This window comes from Bombus affinis, chromosome 13, assembly GCF_024516045.1.
Source record: "Bombus affinis isolate iyBomAffi1 chromosome 13, iyBomAffi1.2, whole genome shotgun sequence".
Taxonomy (NCBI): domain Eukaryota; kingdom Metazoa; phylum Arthropoda; class Insecta; order Hymenoptera; family Apidae; genus Bombus; species Bombus affinis.
The window spans coordinates 4,101,551-4,116,318 of record NC_066356.1 but is presented as its reverse complement, the minus strand read 5'-3'; the positions used below and the strand labels follow the sequence as shown (position 1 = coordinate 4,116,318).

The following is a 14,768-nucleotide window of genomic DNA, read 5'->3' as shown; positions in this document are numbered from 1 at the left end:
TCCAATTTCGTTTATTCTCTTTCTTTGATAAATTTAGAAATTTACGGGATTTCACGAATTAGTTCGCCACTTTGAAATCTCTACGCGTCATTCCCTTTTTGAAAATTATTTTCTTCTCGTAAAATTAAATATTCCCTTCAGAATATTATAATACCCTTTCTGGAAAATTTCATAAATTCTCTGCCACCTGTGATTTTAAATATTTTCATGGAATAAAAACGTAAGAGTTTGACTTTGAAAATCGCGGTGCATCTTTTATAAAATTTCATGGCTTTTCTTTTATCTCTCATAAATTTCGAAGTTATCCTGGATCAACTTGGAGGATTTTACGAATTAGTTCTCTGCCTCGAAACTTTTGCAAGTTATATTCCCTTTTTGGGAAGCATGGTAAAGCAAAAGTTTCTTTCGGAAATTTGTGCCCTGTCTTTTGCCAAATTTCGTCGATTCTCTTTTGTCTCTGATGAAGTTGGAACTTATTTTCAACGAATTTGAGATTCGCGAATTAGTTTCTATCCCCGAACTTTTGCAAATTATCCTCTCTTTTTTTAGAGCTATGACGAAGTAAAAGTTTTTATTCAGAAAATTTCCGTGTACTTCCTGCAGAATCTCGACGATTGCTTTTCATTCCTGGGAAACCTCTACGATTTAATTTTCTATCTCAAAGTATTCACTTTCGTTTATTTCTTTGGCAATGCCAAATTTTTTATCTTCTTTGTGATGTTCAATAATAAATAGGCTGTGCATGTTCTTACAAACTTATATTTTTATAAACGCAACTGAAAAGAATGAAATTTAAATAGAGATTTGTTTCACCCGTCAGACATCATGAGTGTTAAACTCTCAATGTTTCATAAAATTATATATTCGTGTAAGATTACGATTCAGAAATGTTAATCACTAATATATGTACGTAGATTCTTTGTATCGTAAAATTCTAAACGAATTAATAATTACAGGTACCTCAATTTCTTTAGTTATTTTACGTTTTTGCTTATTTTATTTATTATTTATGATATATACCAAACCAATACTTACATACGAATATAACTAATATTTATTTATTTATTAACTTTGGGCTAACAAGCGCATTATGTACATTTTTCCATTTTCAAATTTCCCATAAATGCATAAATATCTGCACTCTAATAAGTAGACTATTCATATTTTTGAGGATATAATTTAAAAATGTAAACCTCTCGATAGAAAATCACATTTATATAACACATGCATTCCGCATAAGTTTACATTTTCCAATTTTCTATAAATGCAAATGCCATCTGAAAATACGCAGTCTGTTCATAAGTGAAGGCCGTAAAATAACACGAGTATTAGATTTAATTTAATTCCTAGAGATTTAATTCCTCGGGTTAGGATAGGTTTGTGGATTTGATCTCCGATAATGTATAATAAGCAGGATAGCTTAGTCTCTTCTGCAGACGTTAAACGACTGTCTCCAAGGGCCCAGGCTGCGACAGACTCGTTCCTTGTGCAACCACGTCTAAAACGATTGAAGGGACCAGAGTCGAGGTCTCTTGCGACACGAACAGCCGGGGCGATTGACCTGGCTGACCTGACCCAGAGTTGCCTCGGTCGGAGTTAGCTGAGATCGGGTAAAATCGGCCAGGTTCGAGCACGTCCGCGGTTGTTCGACCCCTTCCTCGTTCTCGTGCAAGTAGAGTCGCTCGATATTTCAGCGGACGCGCTAGTAAACGCTTATTCCACTGTCGACCGACGCGGATCCAACATGGGTTCGCCCAATCGTGTATTCGACAATATTTCCAAATCTAATACATGTTCTACTTTTTGTCTAGAGTTGTCTTTTGTAAATGTACACACTGCTTAAAACAATTAACTTTTTTTTAACCAAAAACGTGTACTTTTTCTTACTTCTTTCTTTTCTGGATAATCGTGTCTCGTAATGATCGAAAGTAACTCACAAAAATATTCGAATGGTTGTAGAAGCACTTTACGAATTTTACATATGCGTTATACGAAACATTTTGAAATTTCATTAACACTAATATTATGCTTTCATACGTAATGCTTGAAACAAATCTGGAAATGTACGTACGAGCTACGAAATATTTCGTGCAACTGTCATCGATATTCAGTGAGACCATCTTTAACACTTATTATAGTTTTATATTATTATATTTCTCACCTTATTCAATACATAAATATCTTGTAACTTGTACACATAGTTTCAGATTGCTTTCAAACTTTACTGATATAATCACGACAGTCAGACATCAGAGTACCAATAAAACTTCAAAATGTTTCAAACTTTTATAACACGTACAGCATATTCGTAAAGGCTTTTTATGGTAAATATTCAAGTACTCTCTTGAGCCACTGTAGTTTCAGACATAGAAATCAAAATGTATTTGTCAATACGAAATGGAACATACGTTAAATACGTTGAAATTGATTCAGGTGTATTGCAGGATTAGACTGAAAATGAATATTACGTTTGAAATACGGATTTCGAAGGATCAAGAAGATCCTTTGGATTTATTCAACGTGGCGCTAATGGTAGTTGATATCTAAAGGAATGTAAATCACTGGATTAATAAAGATTTCAATTCTCGTTATTGTTGCGGTAATAAAAGGAGAAATTTTATTTAAATATTCTCGCAGGAAAGACCGTCAGCATTTGTTTGCCGTTTCCTGTTTCTCGATTCCTCGTCAAGAATATAAATCAGAATTCATGTAACACGTGTTTTATTATTTATCGTATCACATTTAAGCGTATAAATAATTCGATTCATATCCTATTCTCCCCGTGTGCAGCTGGTTATTTTCACGATGTTTTAATCGTGCTGCAAAAAAAAGGATGAAAAATCCAATGACCGCAAAACTTATTCATAAGCATATTTGGACAATCAACTATTAACTATATAATATAGAATAGTATATATTATTATATTATTTATTTATTTAATTATTATATTATTATATAATATATATTATATTTATATTATATACAATATATTATTATTAATACATTACATATTATAATTTTATTTATAGAATATATAATATAAATTATATAAGCCATATTTAGTGAAACCGTCTAAAGATGGATTAACTAATTACGTATACAAAACCACTATTCTCACATATTTTATACCAATATTTTACTAGAAGTATGTATTCTAGCAATAAGTGTCTCGTAACTCCAACGTACATTTTCGGATTGTTTTTAAATCTGGCGTATATAATCACAATAGTCTTGTTTCATTATAGTGCTAATGAAATCTGAAAACGCTAACACACGTAAATATATTCATGAAAATCTGCTGTTGCAAATGCTCGAATACTTTCGTGAACCACTGTACGTTACATTTCATTACAGGAATACTGTACTTTCATTACAAGAATAGCACGAAGAAACATTGAAATTCCGAACATTTTTGGAAAATAGCTGGAACCCGTTACAGCCAAATATCGACAACTGTCGGGATGCGAGAGGTTAATTGCTGTTTTCGAAATACCTACATGCATCGAAAGTCAGTGAAACGATTCGAAGCTAAACCGTGCAGGACTTCGTTCTCTCTTGAACGAAATACGTTTTCACGTACGTATCGCCGGGTGTTACAATTTTCCCAGCAACGTAACACGTATGCGAGGCACAGTTTATCACGATCGTATTTTATAACGGTATGATAGCGGATAAGGATCGGTAGACGCAGGCTAGCAAACTATTCCACCGGTCGGGATAACCTGGCGTTTGTTCGATCGGACGACAAAGATGCGCATCGCATGGAAACTGATAATAATGACGAATGAACATGCCCAGATAGTCTGTAATTGTAACTCGATACAGCGATGCCAGCTTTGAAACGATATCCAGGTATCGATCTGCGCGAAAGGCGGCACCAACTGTTTCTGCTGAACTATCGCTGTGAGCGGATTTCATTTTTTCCCCTCCTTTCGACACCAGGAAAAATCGTAACGTCAGAGAGAAAGAGGGAATGCAGAATCGTAACTAACGCAGCGGGAAATTACTTATATCGATAGCGAAATTTTTGTTAACGATGGGAAATGGCAAGGAAGAATAATCCCTTGTACTCTGTTGCAACATACAGATAATATTATTAGCGAAATTTGATGTCACATATTATTTTTTTTTTCTTTGATTATCTGTTAACTACTTTGGTTATGAACAACTATCGTAACTATTATATCATTTTTGTCAATAGACGTGTTTCTTTTAGGAATCTGATGAGTTTCTCTATTTTGTATTTGTTGAAGTTGTCCTTTAAACGGTGAGCGGGTTTCGAGATGAGTACGATGGTTTCTGTATCTCAAGCAGTATGAGTAAATGTTCCACTGTTACAATCGTCTGGCCACATTCGTTGTGAATAGGTTCTGAATTTTTGGGTGGTATGTACAAAGGAGTGATTTTAATGCAGCCAATTTAGAGCCTAGATGTAACCACCTGTTCTATCCTTCATAGTTTCCACGAGCCTTTGAGTGCTTGGAAGAAACTGCTAGAGAGATGCTTCATGTTATCCCACTCTAATTCCCAGTTTATCTTCGATCCTTTTTGTCGTGTAATTAATTAAGTCCTCAAGGTGTAATCTTGTGTATGCATCTAGACCTGCACCGTAGTTTGCCTCTGTTGCTCCTTGCTCGGGCTTTTTCATTTCCGGTAATTTCAATATACGACAAAGTTAAATTATACAGATTGTTACTACGAAAGTACTGGTATATAAAACTTTTTGTTCGGCGTAAAACACATTTTTTATGGATGGGAGATTTTTGGTATTGATAAATACGGAAATAAGACCGATGAATAATATTTGAGCTTTTTAGCAAGCGATATTGTTTGTGAAATTTGATAGATTACAGATTGGTATTTAGCATATATAAAATTTATTATATGCATTTGTATTATATATATATATTTCTTTTTATTTATTATACTCTTAAATCCAATATTATTTGAAATTCTTTTGGATATCGCTCTTCGTATCTAAACATTTATTCTGACCGAAAATTTTTGTACGACTGTATATTTAATAGAATGCGATTCTTTACTATTATCGTCTCAATTATTCACTTTGTTTTCCCAACGTGAAATAATTGTTTGATCGACAAAAAAATTGCTAGTGATGGAGAATATAAAGAGAAAGCAGTATATGAATTTTCCTGAACGATTGAAGTTGTATAAATTCCACTACTACGCGGCTAATCTAGCCTAGCACACAGAATTATACATATCTCAATAGTTACAAGTTGCTAATGTGAATATATTTTCTCGTGCGATATTGAGAAGTTTGGCGAGCTAAAGAAAGTTCGGTAAGTATATAGTCCAAGTTACAAGTCGGTTGAATATTCCCCAACGATAAAAATAAATATCTATTAAAAAACTAGCGTTTAATTGCGTGATATCGCGGATTTAAGCGGAAACTGTAACAATTGAAATCTCCTTAAAGCGATTCCTGAAGTAATAAATTAAACCAGGGGTTACGAAAATGTGTGATCCAGCTAGTTTCCTTGGATTTGAGAAACTCATGAGATGCTAAGATCAGCAAGTGGTGATAATGATAAGTTTCCAGTAATTCGACGAATATGGTCATTGTCCTTATAAAGAGAACATCTTTGTAGTGGTGAAAATCGATATTCATATCTGACAGAAACTTTTTGGAACAACCAGAGAACTTCCTAAACTTTCATCGCAGCCTCTGCGGACTGAAATTCTTGTTTCAAGATTAAGTTAAAATAAGTACAGTTTCAATATTATATTATGTTACGCATCTCAAACGTTGTATCCTATCCCATCTTGTGTGTCCTACATCTCACATTCCACATCACGTATCGTACGATTAATACTCCGTTTTCCACATCTAATGCCGCAAAAGTTGCATATTAAACCCCACGATCTCTATCCTATTTATTATTCACATTATGGATGTTCTGTGCCCAACACTATTCATATATTGTATATCCTATATCCAACATCTAATGTCCACTATGCTATATCTATTATCCTAAGCTCACGTTTACATTCCACATTCCATATTTCGTATAAACATATTCTATATCCCCTAACTAGTATTCCTAACCCATATCTTTCACTTTACTTATTTCATGTACCATATCTCAGATTACCTTTATCATATTCGATATACCGCATTCGCTATCTTAGAAAATATCTTTTGTCCTTGTTATTGTAGCACACGCATGTATATATCCCACATATAATATTTCACATTCCCCATCTCCTCTCTCATATCCCATATCTAGTATCTCTAGCCCATATCTTTCATCCTAATTCCCACAGCACACTTATTTTCAAATAAATTATATAAAATATAGCCCAGAAAAATGCGAGAAGAAAATATTTTTCCCACCAAACGTAAAATGCGGCCCACAAATTTCCCACAAAACCTACAAATGATCGTAACTTCCCATAAACGAAATTCATTATTCCATAAAATGAGATTTATTTCACACAAAACAAGATTCGTTTTCGTGTGGGAAATTTCAATATATATTATATTATATATATTATAATATATATTATATTATAGGGCTAAGTTAGATATAAAATAATGTACATTTTTCTAAATTTATTCAATAATTAAATGTTTTTTAAAGAGAATACAACAGTTTCATCAATCATCCTTCACTTTACGCTCGTCCAATTCCTCTTCTGTGACGATATCAGGAATTGCGCTAAGTGAACTATAGAAAATTCAGACAATTTTCGAGTAGCGACGTTTGTTTACATCTCAGATGTAAATGAACAAACGGAAATGTAAATAAACAAAGCGGAAATATAAATAAACAAAGCGAAAATGTAAATAAACACACTAAGGTGTAAATAAATAAAGCGAAAATGTAAATAAACACACGAAAATATAAATAAACAAGGCGGAAATGTAAATAAACACACTAAGATGTAAATAAATAAAGCGAAAATGTAAATAAACACACTAAGATGTAAATAAACAAAGCGGAAATGTAAATAAACACACTAAGATGTAAATAAATAAAGCGAAAATGTAAATAAACATACTAAGATGTAAATAAACAAAGCGAAAATGTAAATAAACACACTAAGATGTAAATAAATAAAGCGAAAATATAAATAAACACACTAAGGTGTAAATAAACAAAGCGAAAATGTAAATAAACACACTAAGGTGTAAATAAACAAAGCGAAAATGTAAATAAACACACTAAGGTGTAAATAAACAAAGCGAAAATGTAAATAAACACACTAAGGTGTAAATAAACAAAGCGAAAATGTAAATAAACACACGAAAATATAAATAAACAAGGCGGAAATGTAAATAAACACACTAAGGTGTAAATAAATAAAGCGAAAATGTAAATAAACATACTAAGATGTAAATAAACAAGGCGGAAATGTAAATAAACACACTAAGGTGTAAATAAATAAAGCGAAAATGTAAATAAACATACTAAAATGTAAATAAACAAAGCGGAAATGTAAATAAACACACTAAGGTGTAAATAAACAAAGCGAAAATGTAAATAAACACACTAAGGTGCAAATAAACAAAGCGAAAATGTAAATAAACACACTAAGATGTAAATAAATAAAGCGAAAATGTAAATAAACACACTAAGGTGTAAATAAACAAAGCGAAAATGTAAATAAACACACTAAGGTGCAAATAAACAAAGCGAAAATGTAAATAAACATACTAAGATGTAAATAAACAAGGCGGAAATGTAAATAAACACACTAAGATGTAAATAAATAAAGCGAAAATGTAAATAAACATACTAAGATGTAAATAAACAAAGCGAAAATGTAAATAAACACACTAAGGTGTAAATAAATAAAGCGAAAATGTAAATAAACACACTAAGATGTAAATAAATAAAGCGAAAATGTAAATAAACACACTAAGGTGTAAATAAACAAAGCGGAAATGTAAATACACAGCAAGTAAACAAACGGAAATGTAAATAAACATTGTATATCATCAAAAACAAACGATAATTTGTAAACAGAGCGAAGAATCATCTGAGCTCTCAGAAATCTTTAAAAAACTTTTGTTTGTTTACATTCCACATGTAAATATACTATTTTATATTTTAGAGGTAGGATCGCGTTAGTTATTATTATATTATCTGGATAATAAAGCCACACTGCTGGGAGCAGAAAAACATTTATTGCACACACTTGAAAGGAACACGAACGAAAATGAAAGAAAAAACAAGAGAAGTCTTAAAACTATCGATCAGGTCTATCGACCGTGTCTAGTAATAATTGCTAGTTACTCCTTCTGTAACTAGTCGTCAGCATATAGATGGCGAGCGAGAACTCACGTTGTCATTTTCAACACCCCCTCTCAGCGGAATTCGAGTGCTCGTCAAACCAATAGTCTCTAGGTGAGCATTATGACTTGGCCTTTCCAAACTTTTCATTAATAAGTCTGCTGGCATCTCATTTGTGGGCATGTAGCAAATTCCAATGATCCCCTGTTGGAAAATCTCACGAATATAGTGATGTCGGACATCTATGTGTTTCGTACGACCGTGGAACACTGGGTTTTTGAGCAAAACCTCTCGCTACTAACCTAGCCTTTCTGCGCTCAACCTCTCCATTTTCCTTGTATTTGGTCTTTAAGACCCATTTTGATCCAATCGGAGATCTATTCACTGGGCATTTTACCAATTCCCAAACGTTATTCTTAATCAAGCCGTCATATTCCATTATCATGGCTTCCTTCCATTTTTCGGCATGAGGTCCAGATAACAATTCATCTACTGACTCGGTCAAATTATCATTGACCAATTGTACTGTTTCTTGATCAATTGGGACAGTTTCGTAAATTTTCCTTAGTCTGCCAACATTTCCTGTTCGCATTATCTTTGGTCTTCCTTGCCCCCTCTTGATCATAAATCTATCTTGAACATAATTTTCATTTTGATATACCATACCAGTATATTTGGATTTTGCATCTACGATATATAAATCCCTTCTACGATTAGCAGTAATAACGACCTCATCGTTCTTTCCAAATATTGTGGCCATCTTATTTGTGAATAAGATTCTTTTTCCTTTCGCTGTAACTTTGATACCGAAATCAAATTTGCCTTTAATTCTGGTACGTACAATGTGTTTTCCAATCGGAATTTCTCAAGTTTATTTTTTTTTAAACTAAATAGTATTGCAGTACCTTTACCTTTGATTTGTGCTAATTTGTCATTCGCTAATCTTACCCTTTGATCTTTTACTGGCTCTATGGATTCAAAACAGTTTATGTCACAGCACATGTGTGACATCGCACCGTTGTCAATGCACCATTCCTTCAGTAATTCCATGTTTGTATTCAACGAAATATAGTAATAATACTATTACCCTGATTATGTTCATCCTGAATATCGAAAGTATGTAGGCATTGTTAAGTGTTGGGTATTTCAGGGACTTATGCTAATTGAGCTTTATGGTCATCGTTTTTCTTCTTCAAACATTGATTTGCCTTATGTCCACGTTTGTGACAATAAAAACATTCAATGTGTTTTACCTTATTAGCTTTAGTAAGTCCATTCTTATTTAAAGAATTTCTATTTTTATCATACCTTTTGTATTTGTTTGAATCTCCTACTTGTAGAGCTTCTTGGTAATCACTCGCAGCATTCGAATTGCGACGAAAATTAGCTTCTTCTAATAATTTTGTCCTAAGTGCATGTGGGGTAGGCAATTGGTCCAGCGATTCGATCGCACATCTAAAGTTTTCGTACGTATTCGGGACGCTGTATAATAATAGGATTGACAGCAGATCGTCAGCGATTCCAATATCCATTTCCTTTAGATCATCCACGTGGCTGAAAAAATTGTTTAAGTGATCGGACATATTTTCGTTACCGGACATTTTCGTGAATAATAATTGCTTCAGGAGCGTAGCCTTTCTTGCAGATCCTTTGGGTTCGTAAACCTCCTTTAATTTATTCCATATTTCATGTGAAGTTTTGCAATGCTTCACATGACATAGCTCACTCGAACTCATGGCAAGAATAATATCGTCTTGGGCTTTACCATCCCTTTTATTCCATAAAGAGGCTTCATCCGCTGCTTGGGGTTTACTTATTGTACCATCCGCATATTCCCATAAGTCATCTTTAACGAGTATTGCCTTCATTTGCATTTTCCACGTGTCGTAATTTTCTCTGTTTAGTTTTTCAATACTTGAACTCACTCCGCTCGACATTTTTATGTTCTTCTAATAACTATATTATAACGCAAGCAATTATTTTATATTTGATAAAGTGCCCTTACGATATTCAACACTGAATCATCGACCACGTGCCTTTTTTTGTTTTTTAGGTTATCTTCTGCGCTCCCTAATATTCTTACTATTTATAATATTTTCAATAAAAATAATAATTAATTATTGAACCTGGGCCCATAACCCGGCCCATAATCTGGATAATAAATCCACACTTCTCGGAGCAGAACCTTTATTGCAAACACTTGAAAGGAACACGAACGAAAACAAAAGAAAAAAACAAGAGAAGTCTTAAAACTATCGATCAGGTCTACCGACCGTGTCTAGTAATAACTTCTAGTTACTTCTTTTGTAACTAGCCGTCAGCATATAGATGGCGAGCGAGAAGTCACGTTGTCATTTTCAACATATACAAAGCAAAATGTAAATATACATCAGAAGTGTCAATATACATATCGATGTTTGTAAACAAAACGGAAAGCTCAAGAACTAGACGTCACTTCTGGTAATTTTAGCGATTCTTACCATATGACATCGATTTCCAAAAATCGTGAAAATCGTGCCACCTTCTATGTTATTCTGATACAAAGCCACAAAACCTATCCCGATTTTTGGATAAAATCTCGAAAATTTCGATTACCACCTACTATACTATATGTTCTCTTTCAACTTGGAGTAATTTCTAGAACGTGACGTCATTCCCAAGATTTTGGGGAAATTGTGCCAGCTCTTAAGCTACGATATTCTCCTGATACAAAAACTTGTTGTTCTTGACAGAATTGCCAAAATTCTGGCAAACAAAGCGAGCGATTTTCCTTCAATTCTTCAAACTTAGGACTAATTTAATCGTAAACAGGGTCTATTTTTCGAGATTCTCACTTCAGAACTCTGTAAAAAGTGCAAAGTTCATTAGCGATCATTCTCGTTAAAAAAAAAGGGCTTGGTCATCTTAAGAGCCTGGGTCAGGTCGGTAAATGATTAAACGATTAAATTAAAGTTTAACTGCGCGTTTATTGAATTCTTTTAATAAGTACAAGTTACGAAAGTATGCAAGTTTTATAATTCTTCCGCAATTGCTGATACAATGACAATATAATAGTGCAGTGCTAACGATATAACTTGGTCAATTAAACTTACAATGATATAACTATAGTAAATAATAATCACTAAAAATATATTACTAAAAGCGCCGTGAAATAAAAATATCAATTGCAACTTCTATAAGTACAATAAATAATAATGATAATTAATTTGTGAGAATATCGTGAAATAAATTTGTCAGTCGCAGTTACTTTATTCTTCTGTCCTTTCCTTTCCTCTTCTTTCTTTTTTTATAGATGTCACCAACGATAAAGATGTACATACATGGGTTCCGAGCTGGAATTCATACGGCTCCGCGATAAGCCCGGCCCTGTAATTAACAGGCAACCGAAATGTTTTGCGGATCGTTTAACGATTTGCCACGGGCGAAATATTAAAGTTCATGAACATTTAAATTCCTCGCAGCTGCCCTTTAATTTTATTACTTCTGGATCAGTCCGAAAATCTGTCGACCGGTTGGACATTACCGAGCAAATATTGGAAAACTTATTAACGAGATTGATACGCTGCGATGAACAACAGCCAGAGGATACTTGATCGATTAAACTTTTATTGATTTGCAAATTATTTCTGCCCGCGAACCGATCGCCTCACGCGAAATTCCATTTTATTTAAACCAATGATACCAACCAGCGAATTGTTCGCGTTATTTATTTTCCGTTTTGTAGTTGTCGCTCGTGCACTGCTGAGACAGAATTCAAATCTACACGATCACGTTGAAACAATCGTATTATACGATTCTGGGATTCGTCACTGTCGATTTCATCCAAAAGGATCATTAAAAGATATTTTTGGAACTACTTCATGATTGTCGCATTTAACATCATTCTCGTGTATAGTTAGTTGAGATTCATTAGTTAAAATGAAATGTCAATAGGAAACGGTAAACAGGAGACAATGAAAAATTTTAATTCTACGTGTAAAAGGAATACTATCTCTAAAAAAACATTATGACAAAGATATTTGAGCACTACGTATCTACGTTAATTGGCATACTAACTATTAATTCGATTAAATTTACTAGTTATATCCTTCCAATATATTGGTTTCAATCAATAATGTTCCTCGAGTTTGTGACTTGTCACACATTTGTGACAACAAGAAACATTACTAAGTTCCCGTGTTTTGTTTTTAAGGTAACAGAAGAGTATACTTAAAAGAGGTGCCAAGATATAAAAAAGAGACTCGTGTTTCTAATTTCAATTCATCCTATCAATTAATTTATGAATAATTTTATTATTCTCTTATTTTTCCAATCTTAGTCGCCAATGAAAATTTCAACTGATTCGATCCGATAATTCGGACAAGTATGTCCGCCTAACTCAAAATGGAAGTCCTCTCGTTCAAAATAAGATCATATTTTCATCCGCGAACGACAGGTAACGATATCTATCAGACAAATCGAAATTCCAGCCGGAGGTGCATATCGTGATTAATATCTCGGCGGAAATGAACTATCGCGACAGAATGGAACGGCCGCTTCCTTGACAATGTCTTATGGGCTGATCCACTTCCTCAAATGATACCGTCAATGATTTATGAACCACTAAGCTCCATCTTGCATGATCTCTTCCATCTGGTGCCACTTTATCAGAGTAGCATCCGTGTAAACATGCTTGCTACGCGCTGATTCGATATATAACGAACAGATAGGGCTAGCAGAGCTCTATCTATCTTTCTGATAACGTTTCGACCCTCCTCGTGCTGCTCTTGATGAATTTTCTTCGCCGTAGGGAAGTCCGTTTCGAGATCACGCGACAGATTCGATTAGAGAATGTAATTTAAAAGTTTAATTGCTAAATCGCGGATTTTTATGCGTTTACTTTGACTCTGACGATGCAAAAATGCACAAAATGTACATGACGTACAGAAATATATAATATTCCTAAAGTGGAATACTCTAACTATAATTTCACAATTATATCATAATTTTATTAGGAATATATTTTTAATGTTTAATATGAAAAACGAATCAAATCGAATTTTAACTGCGTTTATAAAAATACAAATTTGCACGAAGACTTACTAATTATTTTTGTCGTTATACTAGGGCTAGATGTTTATGCTGATTATGTTTATGAAGATTTTTATGTATTATGTGTGTTTAAAGTAATTTAAGTTTAAGTTTAAAGTAATTTGAGTTGCAAGTGTTACAAAGTTACAGTATACACAGCAATGTATACATTGTTTGTTTAAAATTTTTACATAATAAGTGCAGAAACATAGTAATGTTTCTCACCATCTTTGTAGTCCATGCATAAAACTAGGAACAAGGAACCGATGTTCAATCCGTTTTTATTTAGTGAAAAAGCGACAACTTGGCACAAAAGGAACGAATTATGTGCTATCGTATATGTATTACATATGTAGCGCTATTCTCTACTTTTATACGCCAAGACTTGGCCAGCATGGCTTTTGACCAACCGAGGCGTAACAAACTAAATTTCCAAGGAACACGATCCTTCTTGCTCGCTTAAAATATAAAACAACGGATTTTCCGTGGCCGGTGGGTGAAATTTTCACGAGGAAGTTCGCGCAGTTTTCCCCTGTTCCGAACAGTTTGCCGATGATGGTACGGCAGATGAGAAAAGGGGGTTGGGTGAATCGAATCACGACACGTATCGCGTCGCAGCGACCGTGTCGAATCCTAGTCGGTTTGCTAGCCAGGAAGAGGTCCCCTGACTTTCCATCAGCCTGATAATAAAGACAGATCACGGCTCACGAAAAGGACTCACGCGTGACAGAAATTTCTAATGCCGTTTGACGAGCTTCAACTCCTTTTCACCGACGTTGGCCGATGCATTCCAAATTCCTCTTGATACCTGCGTCTGCCTTTTTGTCAATCCGTAACTTGTACAGGCTACGAACCCCAAAGGGAGGATCCTCAAATATCGGCCCAAGGAAATTTCACTCTATTTTTACTGGATACATATTGAATGTAAAGGATATGCAGTGAAAAGAAGTTCTCTCGAAGGGATGAAATTGAAAAGAATCTTTTTGTGGGAGAATGAGGAGCTCCGTGTTAAATGAAGGAATTCTGATAATGAAGTTCGATTGGTATTGAATATTTATGAGTTTCTTTCATGCAAGTATAAAGAGATATTCTATAATGAAGTTGGGAAATGACGGAGTTCTACTTTGATTAAGTGGAGAAAATATAAAATGGTTTGCTTATAGAATGGTATATTAAATAAATTTACTATCATAATATAGACAGAGATTGGAGTATTTTTTTGATAAGCAAATGTATGTTTCAATTGTTGTATATAATAAGATCTGTTGGGCAATGGTATACAGATTGTACAGACTTATCAAAAAACCAGATATACTTATTTGAAGAAAGGACATTTCTACGTTTCTATTTATTTAACCGAGTATTCGTCCTTCATTTTTAATTTGAAGTCTTTGCTTCGCAATTTCATACAACTTGTGTGCAAGCAATATTAAAAA

The 14,768-nt window shown here is 33.8% G+C and overlaps 2 protein-coding genes and 2 long non-coding RNA genes across 14 annotated transcripts in view; 2 read left to right on the top strand and 2 right to left on the bottom strand.

Annotated features, from left to right (window-relative positions):
• The window catches only part of LOC126923694 (inactive rhomboid protein 1), a 284,985-nt gene that overhangs the window by 205,442 nt on the left and 64,775 nt on the right, over window positions 1-14,768 (top strand). The gene's annotated exons all lie outside the window — the stretch shown is intronic.
• On the bottom strand, window positions 4,121-7,386 carry LOC126923719 (uncharacterized). The gene is made up of 2 exons (XR_007713281.1): window positions 7,272-7,386; window positions 4,121-6,985 (listed from the first exon to the last, which is right to left on the bottom strand). It is a non-coding gene; the product is annotated as an uncharacterized LOC126923719 (long non-coding RNA).
• On the top strand, window positions 6,745-7,926 carry LOC126923715 (uncharacterized). Of its 3 annotated transcripts, none has more exons than XR_007713275.1 (3): window positions 6,745-6,826; window positions 7,114-7,318; window positions 7,770-7,926. It is a non-coding gene; the product is annotated as an uncharacterized LOC126923715 (long non-coding RNA). The 3 variants fall into 3 exon arrangements; XR_007713276.1 differs by lacking the exon at window positions 7,770-7,926 and adding an exon at window positions 7,688-7,721; XR_007713277.1 differs by lacking the exon at window positions 7,770-7,926 and adding an exon at window positions 7,360-7,393.
• LOC126923709 (uncharacterized) lies at window positions 8,140-10,354 on the bottom strand. 6 transcript variants are annotated; one of them, XM_050737431.1, is made up of 3 exons: window positions 9,174-10,354; window positions 8,565-9,060; window positions 8,140-8,466 (listed from the first exon to the last, which is right to left on the bottom strand). In XM_050737431.1, exons 1-3 carry the CDS (start codon window positions 9,310-9,312, stop codon window positions 8,412-8,414), a joined length of 690 nt encoding a protein of 229 aa, XP_050593388.1. In that variant the 5' UTR covers window positions 9,313-10,354; the 3' UTR covers window positions 8,140-8,411. The 6 variants fall into 5 exon arrangements, 4 of the variants coding, with proteins under 4 accessions (XP_050593388.1, XP_050593386.1, XP_050593387.1 ...); XM_050737429.1 differs by having other exon boundaries at window positions 8,140-9,060; window positions 9,174-9,470; window positions 9,571-10,354; XM_050737430.1 differs by having other exon boundaries at window positions 8,140-9,060; window positions 9,174-9,816; window positions 10,028-10,354.